This window comes from Chroicocephalus ridibundus, chromosome 18 (genome assembly GCF_963924245.1).
Source record: "Chroicocephalus ridibundus chromosome 18, bChrRid1.1, whole genome shotgun sequence".
In the NCBI taxonomy this organism is placed as follows: domain Eukaryota; kingdom Metazoa; phylum Chordata; class Aves; order Charadriiformes; family Laridae; genus Chroicocephalus; species Chroicocephalus ridibundus.
This window is the reverse complement of record NC_086301.1, coordinates 2416875-2436577: the sequence shown is the minus strand read 5'-3', so window position 1 is coordinate 2436577 and position 19703 is coordinate 2416875. Positions and strand designations below refer to the sequence as shown.

General features: G+C 41.5%; 1 protein-coding gene across 2 annotated transcripts in view; it reads left to right on the top strand.

Annotated features, from left to right (window-relative positions):
• Positions 1-15898, top strand: part of SIK2 (salt inducible kinase 2) — a 57582-nt gene extending 41684 nt beyond the window's left edge. Inside the window, exons 8-15 of one of the 2 annotated variants that reach the window (XM_063355173.1) lie at positions 1100-1252; positions 3711-3875; positions 7120-7348; positions 8079-8360; positions 8541-8704; positions 9764-9880; positions 10553-10644; positions 12248-15898. In XM_063355173.1, the coding sequence (XP_063211243.1) occupies positions 1100-1252; positions 3711-3875; positions 7120-7348; positions 8079-8360; positions 8541-8704; positions 9764-9880; positions 10553-10644; positions 12248-12836 (1791 nt within the window). In that variant the 3' untranslated portion in view covers positions 12837-15898. The remainder of the gene's footprint in view (positions 1-1099; positions 1253-3710; positions 3876-7119; positions 7349-8078; positions 8361-8540; positions 8705-9763; positions 9881-10552; positions 10645-12247) is intronic. The other variant, XM_063355174.1, reaches the window with a different exon arrangement.
• Positions 15899-19703: the final 3805 nt, after the last annotated feature.

Genomic DNA, 19703 nt, shown 5'->3' with positions numbered 1-19703 from the left:
CCAAGGCATCCATTGCCCATAGAGGAAAACATGTCAATGAAAAGGCAGCACTCTGAGAGAAAGGATGCTCCTCTGGGTCAGAAACGCGAATTGGAACCCATGGAAAAGAATAATGTGTTCTGGTCACATGTCCCAGGACTAGGTACTGTCCTTTCAGTGTATTAACTATTTAATTTAAACAAGCACACATTTAAAAAAATTCTGTGGCGATTGCTTTAAGCTAGAGGGTGTATAGAAATATAGTGTGCGCTGCGTAAAAAATGGTAGCCCATTAGGGCTGCCTGTTAAAATGGTGATACTTGCTGCTGCTTACGATTGGTCATTTCTGGAAACTTGTTTGTTAGCTAAGTTGATTCTTAGGTTTGGAAGTAAAATAAAGGAGCCGTATTAGGTTCCATGCTGTTAGATTTCCTGGGAAGGGGTTGGGTGAGTCATTACTTCTCAAATGGAGAGAGAGGAGGGAAAATCAGAATTGAAAGTAAATTCATTTTGAACTTCTAGGAGGGTGGAAAATGAAATTCAAAAAGGAGCATAAAAGCAGTAAGCAGTTGAATGTCCGTCCAGTCCCAAATCTTGCTTCTTACCAAACGTAAATGCTAAGACTCCCTATGGAGTTGATACTTTAAACCATTGCGGAGGTTGGCAGTTTGAGTACTTTTCTGCAAGAAGAGGCTAGTTTCTCTGTTTTGCAGAGGCTCAGTTCCCCATTGCTTCTAGTGACTTGGAATGGCCATGTATTCAGGGGGCCCTGGAGCTCAGTCCCTTTGCCAGGTTCAAATCTTTGAGGGTTCAGAGTAGCACCTCAGTGTTAGTTAGCTACAGGTACTGTTGCAGCCCAGAACATGGCAAGCTCCTGTGAGCTTGCCACTAAACTAAGGTTGATGGTTTTCTTTGCCTGGCACTCTGGTGTGACACTTTCTCAATTCAGAGCAACATTTGCCAACCCCATTGACTCTTGAACATCATCATCTTTTCTGCTTTTCTGTTTGGTTTTTTTTCTCCCCCCTAGATGGCAATTCTTTCTCTTTCCTGGTCTCGTTGAACATAGAAGATAATGCATATTTGTCTGTACCCACACTTTTGTGCCTCTCTTTTTCAGTCTCTGCAGAACAAGAGTTATAACCACTTTGCTGCTATCTATTATTTGTTGGTGGAAAGACTCAAGTCACATCGGAGTAGCTTTCCTGTAGAACACAGAGTTGATGCTCGTCAGCGTCGGCCAAGCACCATCGCTGAGCAGACAGTAGCCAAGGTAAGATCTCATTCCTAGCAGAGCTGGGCTTAAGGCTGTTCAAGACATACTTCTCTTTCAAAGTGGTGTTTCTACATAGATTCACTTAGAATCCAGTGCTGTTTTCTGATTTCTATATTATGTAGACTTGCAGCATCATTTTGGAAGGACTTTTTTGAATTTCCCTCCTGTCAGAACTGCATGATGACAAATCAGTTGTCTGGCATGCCTCCTACAACTGTTCCTACTGCCTCCTCCCCACCCCCTAGTGGCGGGGCGGGGTGGGGGTTAAAAAAAAAAAAAAAAAAAAGAGGAGTTTGGTGGAGACTGGATAAGTTTTAAATGTGAACGGGAAGTTGACTGCATTCTAAAGTCCAAAATGCAAATGCAAAGGTTTTGGCTTTAGTGGGTATCTGTGCATGGGTTTAACCTTAACTCCCAGTTTATTTCCTAGTTAAAGTACTGTGCTTGTGCTTCTAATTAGAACACTTCCATTTTTGAGAATTTCAAGCTTCTGCTGGGAAGTCATGGGTTAAAATGTTAGAGAAATACCGTTTCTGGAGACTGTGCAACACTTGGAGTATCTTTAATGTGACTGACAAACGAGCTGTTGAATTTATGGAGAGCTGTGCTAGCTAGCATGGAGGCTAAAAGCATGCAGGCGCTACTTAGTGTTTTAAACGTTGTCGCTCTAAAGGGACCTGTTGAAAATAAAATTGCTTTCTCCCCTGCTGTTCTCTAGATATGCTTTCTGTCTCCCATAAAATGAAGCATGGCAAAGAATAGTAAAGAGGCACCCAAAAGAAAATATTAGGACCAACCTGTCTGGTTAAGATGCCCAAGTCATTGTGGTATCTTAAGTACCTGATAAAAATATCATTGTCAAGACTAAATAATGTAATTTCTTTTAAGATTTGCTCCACTTGTTCCTCCTGTGACCCAGCAAGAGTCCAATTTCATGGGAGACTTCGCAGCATGGCTGCAAAACCTCTATGTGTATAGAGCCAAAGTGACAACTGACTAATTGATTTAAGTCTTAAGGATGTCACATTTATTTTATCAAGAGCAATTCTGGGTGCTCCTTACATCTGGTGCCAGCCCTTCCCGGAAGGCTTTCCACTTAGTATCCTCTCAGATACTAAGGATACTGAGGATACTACTACTTAGAGCTACAGGCTCTAAGGCTATTCAGTCTGCTTCTTCCCTAGTAATTTTCTTCAGAAAGGTCATGTACAGTTTATCATGTCTTATTCCAATAATTCTCAGGTATTTTACATGTTCTTTTGTTTCATTAAGATACACAGACATTGTACAGCTTTTGATTTCTATTAATGCGTAACAGGAAACATGAAAGACTTGATCTAAGATGACTCAGATTTATCGTGGTCTCAAGTAAATATTCTCACAAGTTCACAGCCTCCTAGGTACTGTATTGCTGTTGTATAGAGCAAGTGCCCAGACTTCACTTCCAGGAGAAATCACAACCATGCTGCTCCATTTTTGCTTGAGGCAGCAAGATGCTACTTGGTTTTGGATTCTGTTGAAATGAAAGCCAAATCGCTTCAGATATAAAAACAGAGGCCCAGGAACAATATGGCTGACAAAGATTAAAACCAGCTATTTTCTTAGATAGTAGCTCAAAGGTTAGCAAGACACAGTATTTGAAAGCAGGTAATTAATTATAAGATGTAGTAAAAGCAGGTGGAGACAGATGAACAAAGAGGAAGAAAAAACCTCCTAGAAGGTAGTTCCTTATTGTCCTAAATTCCTGTACTTTCTAGACAGGTTACCACTTTTTCCTCAGGACTGCAAGCAATCTTGCAGTTATCCTGAGTAACAAGATAATTTGTTTTCACACATGGTGGCACCACAGGCTGCTGCATAAGGCTGCTTGTTTCCTTTTTGACAGGCAAGTTGTGTGGATACTGCACCTCAGGAAATTAAGGTTAAGACACAGTGAAAACCACTCGTTTCCTTATTGTGCTATGCTTGCCTTTCCCGAGGCACTCCCCTCCCTGCAGCCATGCTCCCTCTGTTAAAATACGTTATTTCAGATCCAGCCCGCTCTATTCTCTCTCGTACTTTTTCCTACAGGAATGGGTGCATGTTAGAAAAGTCATTGAAGATAGCCCTATGCCTCATAGTAATATTAAAGGGTTGTGTACTGAATATAAAAAGTAATTCTAGCATCTCAGAAGTTGGAGGGCACCAAAGGGTCCCAAACAGTGTCTTTACTAGTAAGTGCTCAGCTTCAATAAGTAGCTAGCTTAGCGGGGTTGGGGGTTGGTTTGTGTGTTTTGGGGGGTGGTGATTTTTTAAAGTCTAAAGACTGTGCAATTCATTAAGAATGAGGAAATCAATCTTATGCTTCTCCTGCTGTGGAAATGGGATAGCTATTGTATCTTTTTAATTTGTGACTTTGAATGTTGTTTTCTACCTAAAATTGTTCTGGTTTTGGAGTTATTAAAATCTTTTTTAGGCACAAGCTGTGGTACCATCAGTTAACTTGCATTCACAAAATGCAAGGTTGTTGCAGTCTGCAGGTCTTCCCTCAGTTTCGGGAGCAGAAGCCTTTTCATTCCCTCCGTCCAGCTGCCAGGGAGAGACAGCATTTATGGAGGAAGAAAGAGTTGAGACGCCAAAGGTACAGCTTAAAATCACCCTAACGTTTCGTCAAAAATCATTAAGGCTAAAAAAAGATTGTCGCCTTTTAAATTACTGCCTAGTAAAAGCACAGCTAGTGGTAGTAGCTGTAGCTCTTCAATAATTAATTGAAGATCAGTTCCTTCTGACACGGTAGAGTTCATCATCCTAGCACAAAGCACTGTAGAGTCTGGGCCAGAGCATTTGCTAATCCAGACTAATGTCACCTCATTGACCTTAGTATGCCTCCTGTGTCTTCACACTTGCTGAGCTGGAGAATCCTGCTGCTTCTCTCTGCTTTCAGCAGCCTTTTCCTCAAAGATCCTCTGTTCTCAACCTGCTCCCAGGCACATGCTCTTAAGCATATGCTGTCCCCAAAACTCTGGTCTCTCCAGGAAGTTCTCATTCCTGGGTAACCTCTCAGGATAGACAGCAAGTCAAATACAAAGACCTTTAGTATTTAAACACTTGATTTGTACATTTCTTGTACTAGCTGGATAGAACACGTTGTGCCTGTTTCTCTAAACTTAAGTATTCTCTGGGTGTCAGTGTTCTAGATGTTTCAGAGGCTTTTTCTGCTTCTCTCTTGCATGTAACTTTCAATAGCTATGCCTCTTTTTTGATCACTAGTGTGCCTCTAGCGTTCTTTGCTTACATTCAATCCTACCACACTATCATTTGTAAAAGAAAAATCAGCCTACAGAAGTGGGGTTTTTTTCTTCTTCTTCTCAAACATATTTTTACAAGGCCTGAAGATTCGTCATATATTGTTTCTAATACAAAGGGTTCACTGCTGAGCATCTAGAGTAACCTACTCAGCTACTTACCCAAAAAATTCAGACGAATGAGAACAGGAAGGTATAATGGAACCTTAACCATAAGTTTCCATAGCCAGCTAAGGCAATTAAAATATTACCCACTTAAAATTCCATATCGCTGCCAATTTCATAAGCCATCCAAAAGGGTTGCATTTTTGTTAATTTTTTTGTTGAATGGTAAATAGCCAGCAGGACCTTCTGACTGTCAAAAGCTATTAGAACTGCAGCATCTCAAATAGGTTGTAGCAGTTGTAGGCCATTTCTGTAACTAGGAATGCCTGTAAAATCTTCACTGGAATCGATGTAAAATTGCAGCTCCATCTAATGGGTTTTGTTTCCAGTAATCAGACTGGAAGACCTTGTAAGCTTTCCACACCTCCACAGTTAACAGACTTAACTGAACTTAACTAATAAGATGTGACAGCTCCACAGCCTTACAAATGCATGGTTACAGCTTAACTCTCTGAAGGGAACTACAGTCTGGTCTATTTTGCCATGCAACTTTGAGGTCTGTGACAATACTCTGCAGGGTAGCAAAGAATAAGTGAAGTACATGGGAGTTAGCAGTTAGAGCTTTTGTGAGGAAGGGGAATTAGCTTAAAAAAATTACATTGATGAGGTATATTGTTATTATTCTCATGAAACTTTTGTTGTTCTTTCACATATCACATGGTATTATAACCTTAATTTCAGCATATTGTATTTCTCCTGGTGCCAGCTTGGGGGTTTGATTTCATGCTTGCAATTTTGAAGCTTTTATTGCTCACTTACTGGTTAGTTACCAACACTTAAGAGTGTGGCCCTGGTTCCCATTGCTGTTTTAAGTAACTCCTTGTGTGGGCTCTTACAGCTGGAAAGCAAAAAGCAGTTCAAAGATATTTGGAAATTAACATTTCAAACTTACTTTGCATCCCCCTTTGCTTTTATAGATGCAGTTTGACCAGAGTAGATCAACAAATGGTTACTACAGTGAGGTGGCAGATCACAATTGACTTGGGAATATTCAGTGTCTCAAGTATTACAGAACATGTCCGCGAAAGACTTCCAAGCTCTGATCCATGTGCCATGGTAAACTGCAGAGGGCCAACTGCCCACATGGTACTGGTTCTCTCTTTCCTTTCCAGCAGTAGAAAGCATTTGAATGGGAAAGTCACAAATGGAAAGTAACGTGTGCCAGAAATTAAGCTTAAAGACGTAATCCATTAAATTAAAAGTGAGGCCACAGATCCAAAATTTTACTGTGCAAGCATTATCATTATACTGATGCTCAAAATATTTATAGCTATTTCTCAATACAGCATTAAATATTTTCCTAGTGTACTACCATATAGTCTGCTTGCAAGACCATTTGTTAAAAGCGACCGTTAATTGGTGAAGCTTCTTTTCCGGATGCACTTGTTCTCAAAATATTGAAGAACTTTGAAGAAAATTCAGGAACGGTTCATCAACAGTTTTACATAAAGTCATGTGTAGTAGTGACAGGTTTTATGCTAAATGAGTGTGTTGTTTCATTCATATTTTACCCAACCTGACCCTACCAAAACGGTAGGAGCAACTTGTGCAACAGGACACTAATTAGAGCTTCTAAGGTATTACAGAACAGAATACCCACCCCAAAACTTGGTACATGCAAGCCGTGGTCCTCAAAACCCAAGTAGTTGCATATGGCAAAGAATTAGCTAAGGTACAGAAGAATTCAGGACAAACTGATTCAGAGAATTAAAACAAAATTAAAATACCAGGAGTATTTTAGGTTGGAAAAGTACCTCTAAAGGCCCTCTAGTCCAACTTCCTGCTAAAAGCACGTCTACCTTCAAAGCTAGATGAGCTCTGAGGTCTAGCTCTGAGCCTTACCAAGTTGAGTGAATCCAAGGAGGGGGATCTCTAGACAACCTTTGTTTGCAGAGGAGCACCATGAATCAAATGGACTTTTCCTGGAAAGGGTGCATTTATTGTATTATTCTTGAACACAGCTCTGCAAGAACGCTGCAGAATTAAATACAAGACTGTTTTTTTATAGTGCTTATCTGAGCATGATAAATAAGCGTGGTAGGTATAGCAAGGGGAAACAATAATATTGTGTGTTCCATAAACATTTTGTATTTGTGACTAAGCTGGCAAAGGTTTTTAATAACTATAAAAAAAAAAAGCAGCCCTGGAGAACATAGTACTGTGGAAATAAGAGTATTTAGATTTAGGGACTTGAGTACTAAGAGAATGTCAGTGGTGATCCTACCAGGAGGGATTTGTTTGTCATGTACAATTCTTAACAAGTCTTACTTAACTCAGTAGATTATAGGGAGGTTCATGCAATTTAAATATCCAAGCTGCTTTCAGCCTACATGATAGGCAGACATTTCTTGCACTTTGAGGTGATGCTCTGTGCACATAATTGAAAGCTGTCCATCTTCTCCTTGTGCCATTTAGGTAAATGGCTGCCTGCTAGATCCTGTACCTCCCATGGTGATTAGGAAAGGATGCCAATCACTGCCTACCAGCATGATGGAAACTTCTATTGATGAAGGAATAGAGACAGAAGGCGAGTCAGAAGATGACCCTGCACAGGCATTTGCAGCCCTCCAGGCAGCTCGCTGTGGAAAGCGACGTCACACTCTGGCAGAAGTTACCAACCAGCTGGTGATGATGCCAGGCACAGGTATAGAAGTTAGCATAGATATCTCAAAGCTCATTTCCTGCTCTCAGCACTCAATCTAATAAGCCCAGGATGAAAAACACTAGGTTTTAAGAGTGACAAGCACAAGACAGAGTTTCTTGGTTTTGTTACTTAGCATTTGCTATAAAGGCTAAAGGGAAAAAAACCATCCAACCAAAAAAAAAACCAACAAAACCACAAGAAGACACCCCAAAACCTGCTGTACAGACAGTGTAAAACCAAAGCAGCAAATATACAGCTGGCTACAGTCAAGTACATCCCCACTAGCAACAGGTAAAGTCTGGTGAGTTGGCTTGCACTTTTTCACGTAACGTCCCCAAATCATTCATCCCCTAAAGATGTACTGACAGAGGAGGACAGTGGGGAAAACAAAAACCTCTGGATTCTCAGATAGTCCAAAGCTGTCAAGATGACCAAGTCTCTCAGCTCAGGCTTGTCAGGATTATCTATAGAAAAAACCAAACACTGGCCGCTCTCCAAACAAACCAGTGAACATCATCTGCATAGCATCTTATCACTGCGGTAAAAATCAGTAGCAAATCCCCGTTCTGGTACTGCAAATGTTAAATTACAATTACTTTATGAAACTTGATTTTTTTGTTGTGTTTCCTCTAAGACAGTCACTGTTGGCAGAAATAGCTTGAGCCTGTGGCACTTCCTTTGCTAAATTACTGCTACATTTTCCTTTTCTGGCTTTTGGTTTTTGTCACAGGGAAAGTCTATTCATTGGATGAAAACTCATCTCTGGGCAGTATTGATTCAGAGTATGACATGGGATCCATTCAGAGAGATATTAAATTCCTGGAAGACACCCCTTCCTTGAAAGAAATGGTGCTAACTAACCACCAAGCACCCAGAATGACGCCTTTCATAGGTCTGAGACCTGCCAATCCAGCCATGCAGGCGCTCACCTCCCAAAAGCGAGAGACCCACAACCGCTCTCCTGTCAGTTTCCGAGAGGGGCGCAGAGCTTCTGACACATCCCTCACACAAGGTAATTATAACTATTGTCATGACACCTTATACCTAGACACATCAGTAACTGTACTCCCTACGCAGAAGCACCAAGCCATCTTGTGACTTAGTTGTTACTCAGCTTATCTCATATTTGCTGTGCTAACCAGATATGAATTAACTGATTTTCTGACAAGGATTTTGTTTAACTCTTCTCCAGGAATTGTAGCATTTAGACAGCACCTCCAGAATCTGGCACGAACCAAAGGAATCCTGGAACTGAACAAAGTCCAGTTGCTGTATGAACAGATGGGATCTGAAGAAGAACCTTCTCTGGCATCAACTGCCACCCAGTTGCAGGACCTCATTAACAGTCCTCCTCAGGTACTTAAATCAGAAATCAAGCTCCATCTTTCAGATCTTCATGCTTTGGGACTTATAAGGAGAGGATAAGGTGTTCTGGAGATCTGAGAAGAGATAATTCACAGATAAAATTCCCTGTTCTCCTGTCTTCTGCAGAATAGAGAATGGGCATTTGCAGGCTAGCCTTTACCATCCTCATGGTGTCAGTGAGAAGGCATTGTTAGCTTTCTGAATACAACATTTTATTATTGCTTTTAATGTGAAGGATGATTTAGATTTAACAAAGCCCAATAACATCTTTCCCTGTTGGAGTTGGTCTGGTATAATTGTAAGTAGTGCAAAAGCCAAGTGATAATGGTTAGCCTGATTTGCGTAGTGAAATGCTAAATAGCTTCTACCAGCTCCCTAGTTACTTGTTTCAAATGGAACAGGTCACAGCAAAGAGGAATAGTAAGTTTCTGTTAAACCCCAGGAACAGAATGGGTAAGATGTACACAGGCACTCTAAGCACCAGAGGAAGTCTGCTGTTCTTAAAGCTGCAGCTGTTACTTTCTGACTGCTGGAAAACTTCAGTTCTGACAACCACAAACTTGTAATGCTTTCACAAGAATCTCCCGCTTGATGTAAACACACCGCAGTGCTCATGGTATTCTCATGACAACAATTCACTCCCCTCCCATATCAGCACTCTCCAGCTTGCAAGAGATGTTTACTCTCTGCATATTCCTCTCCACCACTATTGAAAGCTTTTCACTTTCCTTTTTGAAGCTGTGCAATCAGAGCTGCACAAAAGCACATTCAGAGTTTGCAGTTTTCTAACACTGTACATGTACTATTTCAGAGGGCAAGTCAGAAAATACATTTTATATAGTTACAGATGTAAGCTCTTGCCCTTTGGCAGCACAGATAGTACAAAGTTTTGTAATTTAGGCTCCTCACCATACAGTGAAACTGGTGAGTGAAACCAGAGACCAGTCCTCATGGCAGCTAGGAAACCTTTGTCTGGGGAAATCCTTAAAGAAAGGGTTGAGGCAGAAAAGCCTTTTCTGGGGATGAAACTTGTTCCTCTTCTCTCTGCAGGAGGAAGCATCTCAGCAGCAGCAGGAAGCTGCATCTGCTTTCCCTAATGGTGCACATCCCCCATTAGTATCCAGACGGCAGAGTTTAGAAACACAGTACTTACAACACAGGCTCCAGGTACCATACCTCCCCTCCACTGAATTAAAACAGCTGCTGTTACTACACAGCAGACTAGCCTTCTTGATCTTATTACTCAGGAAAAATCAGTCAAAGGCTAAATTAGCGGAGAACAGCTGAATTTGAAATTATGCTGTATTTTTCTTTTGTCAGACACTGACCCTAATTATGCAAAAAGTATACTATATTACTGCTGGTTTCCTACTCAGTCTGTTACTGTGTAGTGTTATTAAGGCAATTTGAAGTAACTGCTAGTGAGTACCGATTATGTTGCACCCCATAAATGTTATGCATCAGCATCTGAGGAGCCACTTCTGACCCCCTGGGCCTTACTGTTCCACCACCACCACCTTTTTCTTTTTTTTTTAAACCAATTTTCATATAGCTTTATTTATAAAAAACTTTTTCCCAGCTTGCAGCTTCTCTTTCACTTGGGAAGAAATCTTTCTATGGATGTTTATGGTATGATCTATCATGCAAAGATATTCTTTGTCTAAGGGTTAGAAGCCAATAACCAGTAGTGGCTGTGGTTTTAGAAAGTAGCTCTATTGACAGCTACTGAAAATGGAGCTGGGCAGTTACACTATCATAAGGGTAGTCGGTCTTTCACTTGCTTTCTGGACTAATGCGTTATATCAAATGCAATTTAAAACAGCACTGCTTTTCTTGCAGAAACCCACTCTACTATCAAAAGCTCAGAATACGTGCCAGCTATACTGCAAAGAATTGCCCCGGAGTCTGGAACAGCAGTTACAGGAGCACAGGTAAGAAGCTTTCAAGCTATTTGAATAAGTTATTTATTCTTGCTCTTAAGAGTAATAAAAGAACTAGAACAATCTTTGCCCATTTAGAAATTCTTTGAGAAAGGAAAGCTTCACTTTAAAATTTGTAAGGGCACAGTCCTTGTATTAAAAGAAGGACAACAGTCCCGCCACGTGTTTACAAATTTCTGTGCTACGAGCTCTTTATCAGCTAACACTACTAGGGTGCAGGTAAACTGCAAATACCTGCATGCTACATTTAGTACTGATGGGTGTATAGAAGCATAGGAGGAAGCTACCCTACTACTTACATTGTTGTACTTAATTTCACCCTCATCCTCCCAACCACCCCTTGTTTGTAACCTACAGACTGCAGTATTCAGCAAACATGTATTTCTGCCTGCTGGGAAGCCCTGCAGTCATTTAGGTATTTTCCGTCTCATTCCCATGACCCAATAATTTTACAGTAAAGTAAATCAATTTTTTCTTGTAATAACAAGATCAGTTTAGAAGTGACCCTCCTCTGAAAAAGTTACAGTAAAGAGTGAATAGATTTGAAGTGTCCCCTCATAACTGTATGTATTATAGCAGACAAGATTTTAATTGCCAAGTTAAAGGGCTGTAAGCTCTTTATGAGCTCTTAATTTGGTAATCAAACAAGTAAGCAAGATAGATACTGAAGACAGTTACTGAGTTTTGCAAAAGAATCACAGAAAGAGGAAGGAAAATAACATACCTACATGCTGTCTAGAACAAAAACACTGAGGAACAGGGGTATAAAAATGCCACTTGATTTCAAGAAAGCATGCAATCTGATATTACTTTCTAGCTTATGGCCACTCCTGACAACTGTAGAGTTGATTAATCCCAATCAAGAATTTAACTAACAGTATTGAGAGCACCTTTGGTGTACTTCTGTACTACTTTTAAGAATAGGAAGTCTGCAAGGAGAAATAAGCTGGGAGAAGCAATAGATTCTTTTTCTGAATGCAGTCTCCTTGCGTCGGTAGTAGGTTTCCTATTTCTGCATGCTTTGGGAATTGGCTGGCCGGAGAGCTCCACTCTGTCATATCACTGGAATTTGTCAAAGGTACCTATAACCTTGCATTGCATGTAATTTCGTACTGTTTGTAAAGAGTCAAAAACCTTGGAGTTTCATAAAAGTTCATAGGGAACAGTGCAGTTCAGAGAAAATATGGTGGGGAAGGAGACTTTGTTCATTTCCATTAGTAGCCAGCAATACTCAAGTCTTCAGCTCCCAAGTTCCACAGAGCACTGAATAGCAGGCTTAATACTCATACAATGCATCTTATTCTTAGCAAACAAAATTAAACAATGCATGGGATTAACTCAACTGCACAGGAAAAAATCACTAGGCGATTAAAAAGGTTATCAAAGAGGTCTACAAACTCAGTCTCTGCACATTTGCTGAAAGGTAAAGATTCTGGTGCGCTGTGAAATTTAATACACAAGATTGCCCCGGAATTTTCCAATTGTGTACCTCAGTCCCTGCTGGAACTGTTTGAGTGACTAGCATGCAGGACTCATGCTAGCACCTTAACACTTCAAAAGACAAAAATAATTGCTGTTTATGTCCTTGATTCAGGCTGCATCAGAAGAGACTCTTTCTCCAGAAGCAGTCCCAGCTACAGGCCTATTTTAACCAAATGCAAATAGCTGAGAGCTCATACCCGAGGTCAAGTCAACTGCCACTTTCATGCCAGGAGGAGCAACAACAGCAGCAGCAGCAGCAATCAGCCCAGTTCAGCTTGCAGCAGCCTCTGAGCCCTGTGATGGAGCCTTCCTCAGAACAAATGCAATATGACCCTTTCCTCAGTCAATACCAGAAGGTACAGCTGGATCCGCTGCCACCCTCCCAGATCACCAGCTCATCACGGTTGTCATCACCAGTTCAGGTGCAGCAGCCACCACAGTCCTTACAATATTCATATGAGACTTGTGAATTGCCTGTTGTCGCCTCTTCTGAGCCAGACTACCCAGACCAGTGCCAGTATTCCATGGACCCAGCACAACAGAGCAGTGTAGCATTGCCTGACAGCCAGAGCAGCTCAGCAGCTCATGAGTCCCAGTCAAACTATGATGCGTTAACCCTCTCAGAATTGCCTGGACTCTTTGATTGTGAAATGATGGAGACTGTAGATCCCCAGCACAGCGGCTATGTCCTGGTGAATTAATACCATAAGGTGACTACCATAAGTGGAAGAAAATTAATGGAGAAGCATGTGAATTTTTGTTTTTTCTTCCTACCCAAAAGTTCATGGTAATTTTTCAACCCTTGAATTAACAGGGGAACTAAAAATCCACCTGACTGGACGAAAAGCGGGCGGTGGTAAGAAGTGTTTGGCCACTAGTTCCTCTTGCTGGTGGCAGGGGCTAGAGAACAGACAGTGCAGTTTCATCCCACAAAGAACTAGTTTGCATAGAAGGAGGCAAAAAAAAATAAAATTGAATTTTAGAGGAAGGAAATAGCCCCTTTTAAAAAGACTGTGGAGTTTGTCAGCATTCATCTGACATTCACTTGGAGAAACGAGAATGAGTGTACATTGTATTGTACTTCTTGGCAATAAAAGCAATAGTTTTCATTGAAATTCAGGGTAGATTTGGGTCTGTGCTGATGGCAACTGTAATACTCTCAAAACAGTAGCGCAAGGTGGAATTAAAGGAAAGTTGCACTTTGGCATCCAATTGCTGGTTAAGCTACTGATCTGGAACTACTCCATGGTAAGTCTCTGAGATCACCAGGCATCTCAGACAGCTGCCACTTCCTCCTCCTAGCAAGCAAACAGTATTTCTCAAGCCTGCCAAGGAACTTTTAATGGTCCGCTAAGGGAAGCTTTTGGATCTCTGCTAAGTGACATCTTTACGTTGTCAAAAGATACCTGGAACTGACACAGGCCACCACAGCGGTTTGTACAGACCTCTGGGTGGGAATCAGAATACTAAAGGATAAAGCCTTAGCTAACAGTGATAGAAGGTAAGAAGTACCATGAGAAAAATCAAGAGCTGCAAACAATGGCATTAAAAAAAAAAAAATCCACCTGGGTAGCTTTTGAAATCAACCGTTTTTGCAGGGAGGCCTTTTGTGGAGGGCTCTGTCTTGGGGAAGTTCCAATCACTGGAAAGGATCCATCTGTCCTTCTGTTGCATTTTGAAAACAAGCAAACAAACTGTGTTTTGAATTTGCAGTATGTGTTGCTGGTGGTTTATTGAGCTTTGTATATTTGGACAATTATTTAGGGTTTTAGAACTTAAGGATAAAAACAATGAGCTTAAAAAAACCCCTGTGAAGTGATAGTGCTGTGCCTTTTTCAGTTCTTTATCAGCCTATATGCTTTTTTTCTGAAGAAAGTAGACAATACCCCATTTATATCCTTGCTACAGCCAAAGTCCCTTCAGAGCACACGTTCCACCATGTGGAACATAATGTTTAACTTTCTAGTGTTTTGACTGCTCGTGTATATGTAACATTGAAAGTATTACAGCAATATTTAGCATCACAAACTGTTGATGTATCAACCATTTCAAGAAATACTAAACTCAACAAGCAGTTGCGTCTCCAGAACTTTCAGTCATGAAATGCAAGTCATAGAAGGACTGTTTAGGAATCTGCAGGAAGTTTAGATCTCTAGTTTGGGTTCTGTCTTTAGCCTTTAAGTATTGTGGGACATCACAGGATGACAGGCAAACAAGACTGACAGCTAGACAGTTCAGCCCTTTTCTGAGCAAACACATTAAGCACAAATGCAGATTCATTAAAGCACAAAGGATGGCAGAGAAACGGTGCTGATCACATATGTAGAAAGCACCACTGTTTGCTGGAAAGTTTGGTGAGCTAAGGTCTTTGATACTAAAAATAATGAGGGTGTAGAAAGGTGGATAATCAGCCAGTATTTATAGCAATAAGACCGCATTTAAATGTGGAATAGTAGGACTTTAGTCACTGCATTGTAGGCTGTGTGAAGCAGGGAAGGGTTTAAAAACTGACAGAAGGCACCTTGCTTCCTGTATACTACAACTAGAGAGGCAACTCCTGTTGCTATGTAGCCTGCTCTGATACTGGTCCAGTTGTGCAGCTGGACTCAATCCATAAGTGCTCAGCTTCTACCTCTGATATTAGTGATTCTCAAGGCATGAGCAAAGGAGAGTTTAAAGAACAGGGATCACATTCATACACTACCTACGTGATGCAAGATTAAGAAGGCTAGAAAGCTCCATTTTAAATAGCTGAGATAGAAAAGATTTTTATTGTGTGGTTTCCCTTCAAAAGGAAACCCATCTGACACACTAAGTAGCTGTGGAACACGGAAGCCCCTATGACACCTTAAGTGACTAACAAAGGGACGGGAAACAGCTTGACAAACACTGCAGGGTAACAGGCCAGGCATTTCACTACTGGGGAAAAAAAACAGGCAACACAGAGTCCCGTCCTTTCATTCCTTCTCCCTACCCCACAGCATAACACTTTCTAGAATTTTAATATCTGACCAAGTGCTCAAGGAACTATGCAGTGAAAACTGCTAACGGGACACACACCACCTATGGAGACAGGCCTAGTTCTGCTCCAGGAACTGGGTTACTGCCATAACTATAACCACTTCCTTCCACATCCAACTCCAGGATACTGTACATTTTGGGACTCTAAGATAAAAATAGTTCCGTTCTTCAGTGCTGCAGTTCATTTATCAGGATGTGCCAACTAGTCTAAGCTCATTTGAGCTTTGCAGTGCTGGTAAGGGGGAAGCTACAGTGTTTTTTAATGTATGTTAGACTGACCCTTCCCCTCAAGCAAAACCATATTTAACATTTCATGTAATTTCCTTTAAGCCAATTAGAATAAAAGGCTTCTAACAAGGCAGAGTATCCATTGGGTACCACTTCGTACTACTTTGAAGTGGGTTTTTTGTTCAAATCTGTTATGTCTAACTGTGTACACTACTGTTAGAGTAATTATTAGCTTTATTATCTCATATTACAGACTCCTTTGAAGAGACTTTGGTGTGATGTATATGGGGTAAAAATTTCATATGGAGAAAAGTGCAATATGTGTGTGTGGTACGTTCTTTAATGTATTTTTTTAAGGAGTTAGAGGGTTTAGTCTCTGCTTTGGGATAAATGCACTAGTTTTGTGAGCTCCAGTTTGGCAAGTTCATCTGTAGTATTTACATGTAACTGATATGCTGGACTCTGTAATGCAATTACAGTGTATTAATACAAAATAAAGAATACGTGCATTTGATTTTTAAATATCTGGTGAGCTAAAGCAGCCCCTGCCCCTGTGTTCTTAGCAGCCTCTTTATGTATTATATTGAGGTTAAAAAAAAGAAAATGGAAGTCTGCTGCAAATGCTGAATTTTCTAGACTGAAGTTTGCTTCCTATCATTTTGACATACTTAGGGTACTAGCTTCCACTGACTTCTGAAGGCAAATATGAATGGACAAAGCATCCTAATAGCTTCAACAAAAGAGCTCCATTTCTTTACTGTCTGCTATGCTATGGAATGTCAAACACTTCAGGAGCATGCCTCCAACTCGGTTAAGCTCATCTGTCAGTGGTGTATCACCTTGACTTTGACAGAGGAAAGTTATTCTCAAAAGTACTATCAGTTTTGACATTTTTTACACGCTAATCAGTATACACTGTCCAACGTGTGACACGAAAGCAGTTTAATGCTGATTGTATAATGCTAGACCCTAGGAACAGCACGTGAAGGGAATGGGAGTTTGAGTACTGCCGGAGGGACTCCGTCATAATTTCCCTAGGAACATAATCACAGCATGCCATCATGTCATCCCATGCTCCACTGAGAAGTACCAGCCTGGATTTGACCAGAAAAAGCACTTACAGAGGGAGCTGCTTGGGCTCAGAATTAGTACCTTGCAGAAAGAAATGAGTTTTTTCTTTTAGGCATCATAGTGGAACAGTTTCCCTGAGACTCCAAAGTTACTATGAAATTTCTTGAGGTTAGATTTTTTTTTTTGTCTGTCTCCTGTTACATCAAGTACAATTAAAATGAGATTGTGTCCACAAGAAAGATCTGCTTACCTGCTATTCTAGCTTTACACGTTATCTTTAGCTGTAAACACATTCCTTCTCTGTACATTCTCTACAATATTTGAGCAGCTCTGCAATGCAAAGCAGTTTGGGACAAGAAAAAAAAAAAAAGCTACGGTTGCGTGAGTAGCTTTCCAAACTTTTTGGAAAAAAGCATTTACTACTCATGCAACAGTAAATTACAACTAGGTTCTACTGAGCTAGTTATGCTACCAACTGCCACGAGTCTGTATTTCTGCAGTCCACATAGACACAGAGTTTAAGGCAGACCAGAGAATCAAGGCACTGCATGGGACGCTGCACTCTTTTGTAGAGACTAGAAAACTTCATGCCAGAAGATTTCCACTTTCATTAACAGAAGACTCATTCAAAATTACTTAAGATGAGATCAAAAACTATTAGGCATAGTTGGAGAAAACTTTTATTCTGTGGAATTAGAACCAATAAATTACGCATGTTTTCTGTTCTCCCCTTCTCTGCTCAGACAGCAAGTTTGAATTGGCCTGTAAGAGACCTCCTGAAAACAAAAGCCCCACTCCCAAGAATAGAACAAGACAGATATCCATGAATTGCATCCTGTTAACTACTTTCATTAAAACCTTTTACCCTGATCTGAGGTGTAACAGGCTTACTTTGACTAAGCCTAAGACAATCTAGGACTTTCTTCTTAGAAGAGAGGCTGCTTTCCTCTAGAACTATAAGCAACAGCAGTGAAGAAAATCATCTTACTCTTTTGCTTGAAGCACAACACTACTGTCCTGTCGAGGGTGAAAACTGAAAGTGAACCACATCTGTTCTCTGGTAATTTAGGCAGGAAGTTTACATTCACAGAGAGAATGAGCAACTCCAGAAGAGGCTCTGTGGAAAAGCAAAATGCCATGCTCTTCACAGAGGGAGTGTCAGAGACCAGAAGATAACTAGCAAACATAAGGAAAACATTATAGTTCTTCCGTAGGACTGCAACAGTTATGTGACACAAAAGGTCACGAAATGTGTGTCTATGTGAAAAAAATCTCGATAGCTCTTTTCTCAACATGACTAGCACCACTCTTGTGATCCTCAGCATTTATTGAACCCTTCCTATTGGAAGTGTGATGCTCACAGATGTCGAGTGAAAATTAGTGTTGTACCCAGCAGATTCACCTGTCCTCCCACACATAAACTGCTGTCCCTATTGCATTTGTGCAGTGACCTCAACTACAACTGGCCATGAACAGCTGCAGCTGAGCAGTTAGTATGACGCACTGGGACACAAAACACTTTGCTACAGAATTAGTAGCTTGATTTGTAACAGTACCAACCAACTGACTGATCATCTTCCACCTTCCCGTGAATCAGATGTGCCAAGAAACCTTTAGACTACACACCTGGACAGGACACCAGTAATGCTGTGCTTTAACTCTACACCAAGCTCAACACATTTGACGCTTCTCTCATGGCTGCTTTCCCACAGCAGTTTCTCTGATGACTCCTAAAACTCCTGATACAGTCTTGGGCAGTGATCCAAGCAAGAAGGGTGAAGCACTGTATCTGCCTACATGCCCTGCTTAACCAGAGACGTCAGCCAGAGATCGCAGGATGACTCGAGCTGCACAGAGACAGGGACTGTTAGTCACTCCTTCCTTCCCCAACAGCACCGCAAACAGGCTACACACAGGACAGGAAAAAAGAATACAAACGCACTTCCCATACAGACATAGTCTTTCACTGCTAGCAATCACAGCAAAGCCAGAGAAGGTCACACCATAAGGGGTTACCTCAACTAACCTTACAAGCTGCCTGGAAGACGCTCCCCTCCCATTCCCCCACCCCGAGAGGCAAAGGCTAAGCCCTCCTTATCCCAGTGGAGACAAGAGAAAGCCCTCCCCCTCACTGGGATAAATTCTGACTTACAGACTAGGTCAGAGCCTTTAAATCCCTTGCAGAGTTGCAGAGCACAGCATTTCTCTGCTGGGCCTCGGGCCAGCAGAGCTTTCCTTTTCAGTGTTAACTGGCTGACAGTGCTCGTTTAAGTCCCTGGCAGATGGATCAGCAGCAAGGTTGTCACTGGAACACAATACACATGAGGTAGAAGCCGACTATCAGCACAGTTTATGCATGGGGTGAAAGCAGAACGCAGAGACATCTCCTCTGATGATTAGGCTTTTACAGTCTGACTGTAGCTGTAAAACTGTCTGCATTCAGTGCATAACATCTCTATGGACGTGAGCTTCAGCCTCTGTTCACCTTGCACCAGAGTCCTAAACACATTCAGGATAAGCCTTAAAAAGCTTCATCCCCAAGTCCTTTTGGTATAGAGCAAACCAAAGGGAAGGTGAGGGGGGAAGATTAGCTGAAGGAAGAGTGGAGAGAAAGCCCGTAAAAGAACTGGTGCATTAGAAAGAGGGAAAAGGCAAGCATCTAGTAGAGGGCTGCAGGACTAGATAGCCCCAGACAGCAAATACTCTCAATGACAGCTCAAAAAGACACAAACCCCGACCCACACTGCAAAAACCTGATACCTTTGCACATACAGAGCAGGAAGGACTTCTGCAGGCCAGAATGCAGACATACTGCCAGAAAAGCTCCAACAGTGGTACAGCCAACAGCTGTAGTCTTGCAAGGCTTCAGCTAACCTAGACACTGTTCCCGCTAGTACAGGCAGATTTGCATATTTGGATAGGTAAACAGCAACAAGGCTACATGCTTTTACCAGGAGCTATACTGGCTTGGGCACTGGAAGGACGCACCTATACAGCTGCAAAACAGAGTTGGCCAATTTCCTGATACAAGAGCAGGTTTGCCTGATGAAGAAAAAGTCTCCCCCTCCCTCCCCAGCTCTCCCTGCTGAGATGCTACCTCAGGATTATCTGAAACACCATAGCCAAGCTGCAGAGCTCCGCATCGTGCTCAAACAGCATTGCCCAGTCCTTTGCTGCCCAGAGGAATACTCTGCATCACAGCCATGCTTCTTCCCAGCTTGTGTCGAGCCCTCCACCACCTACATACA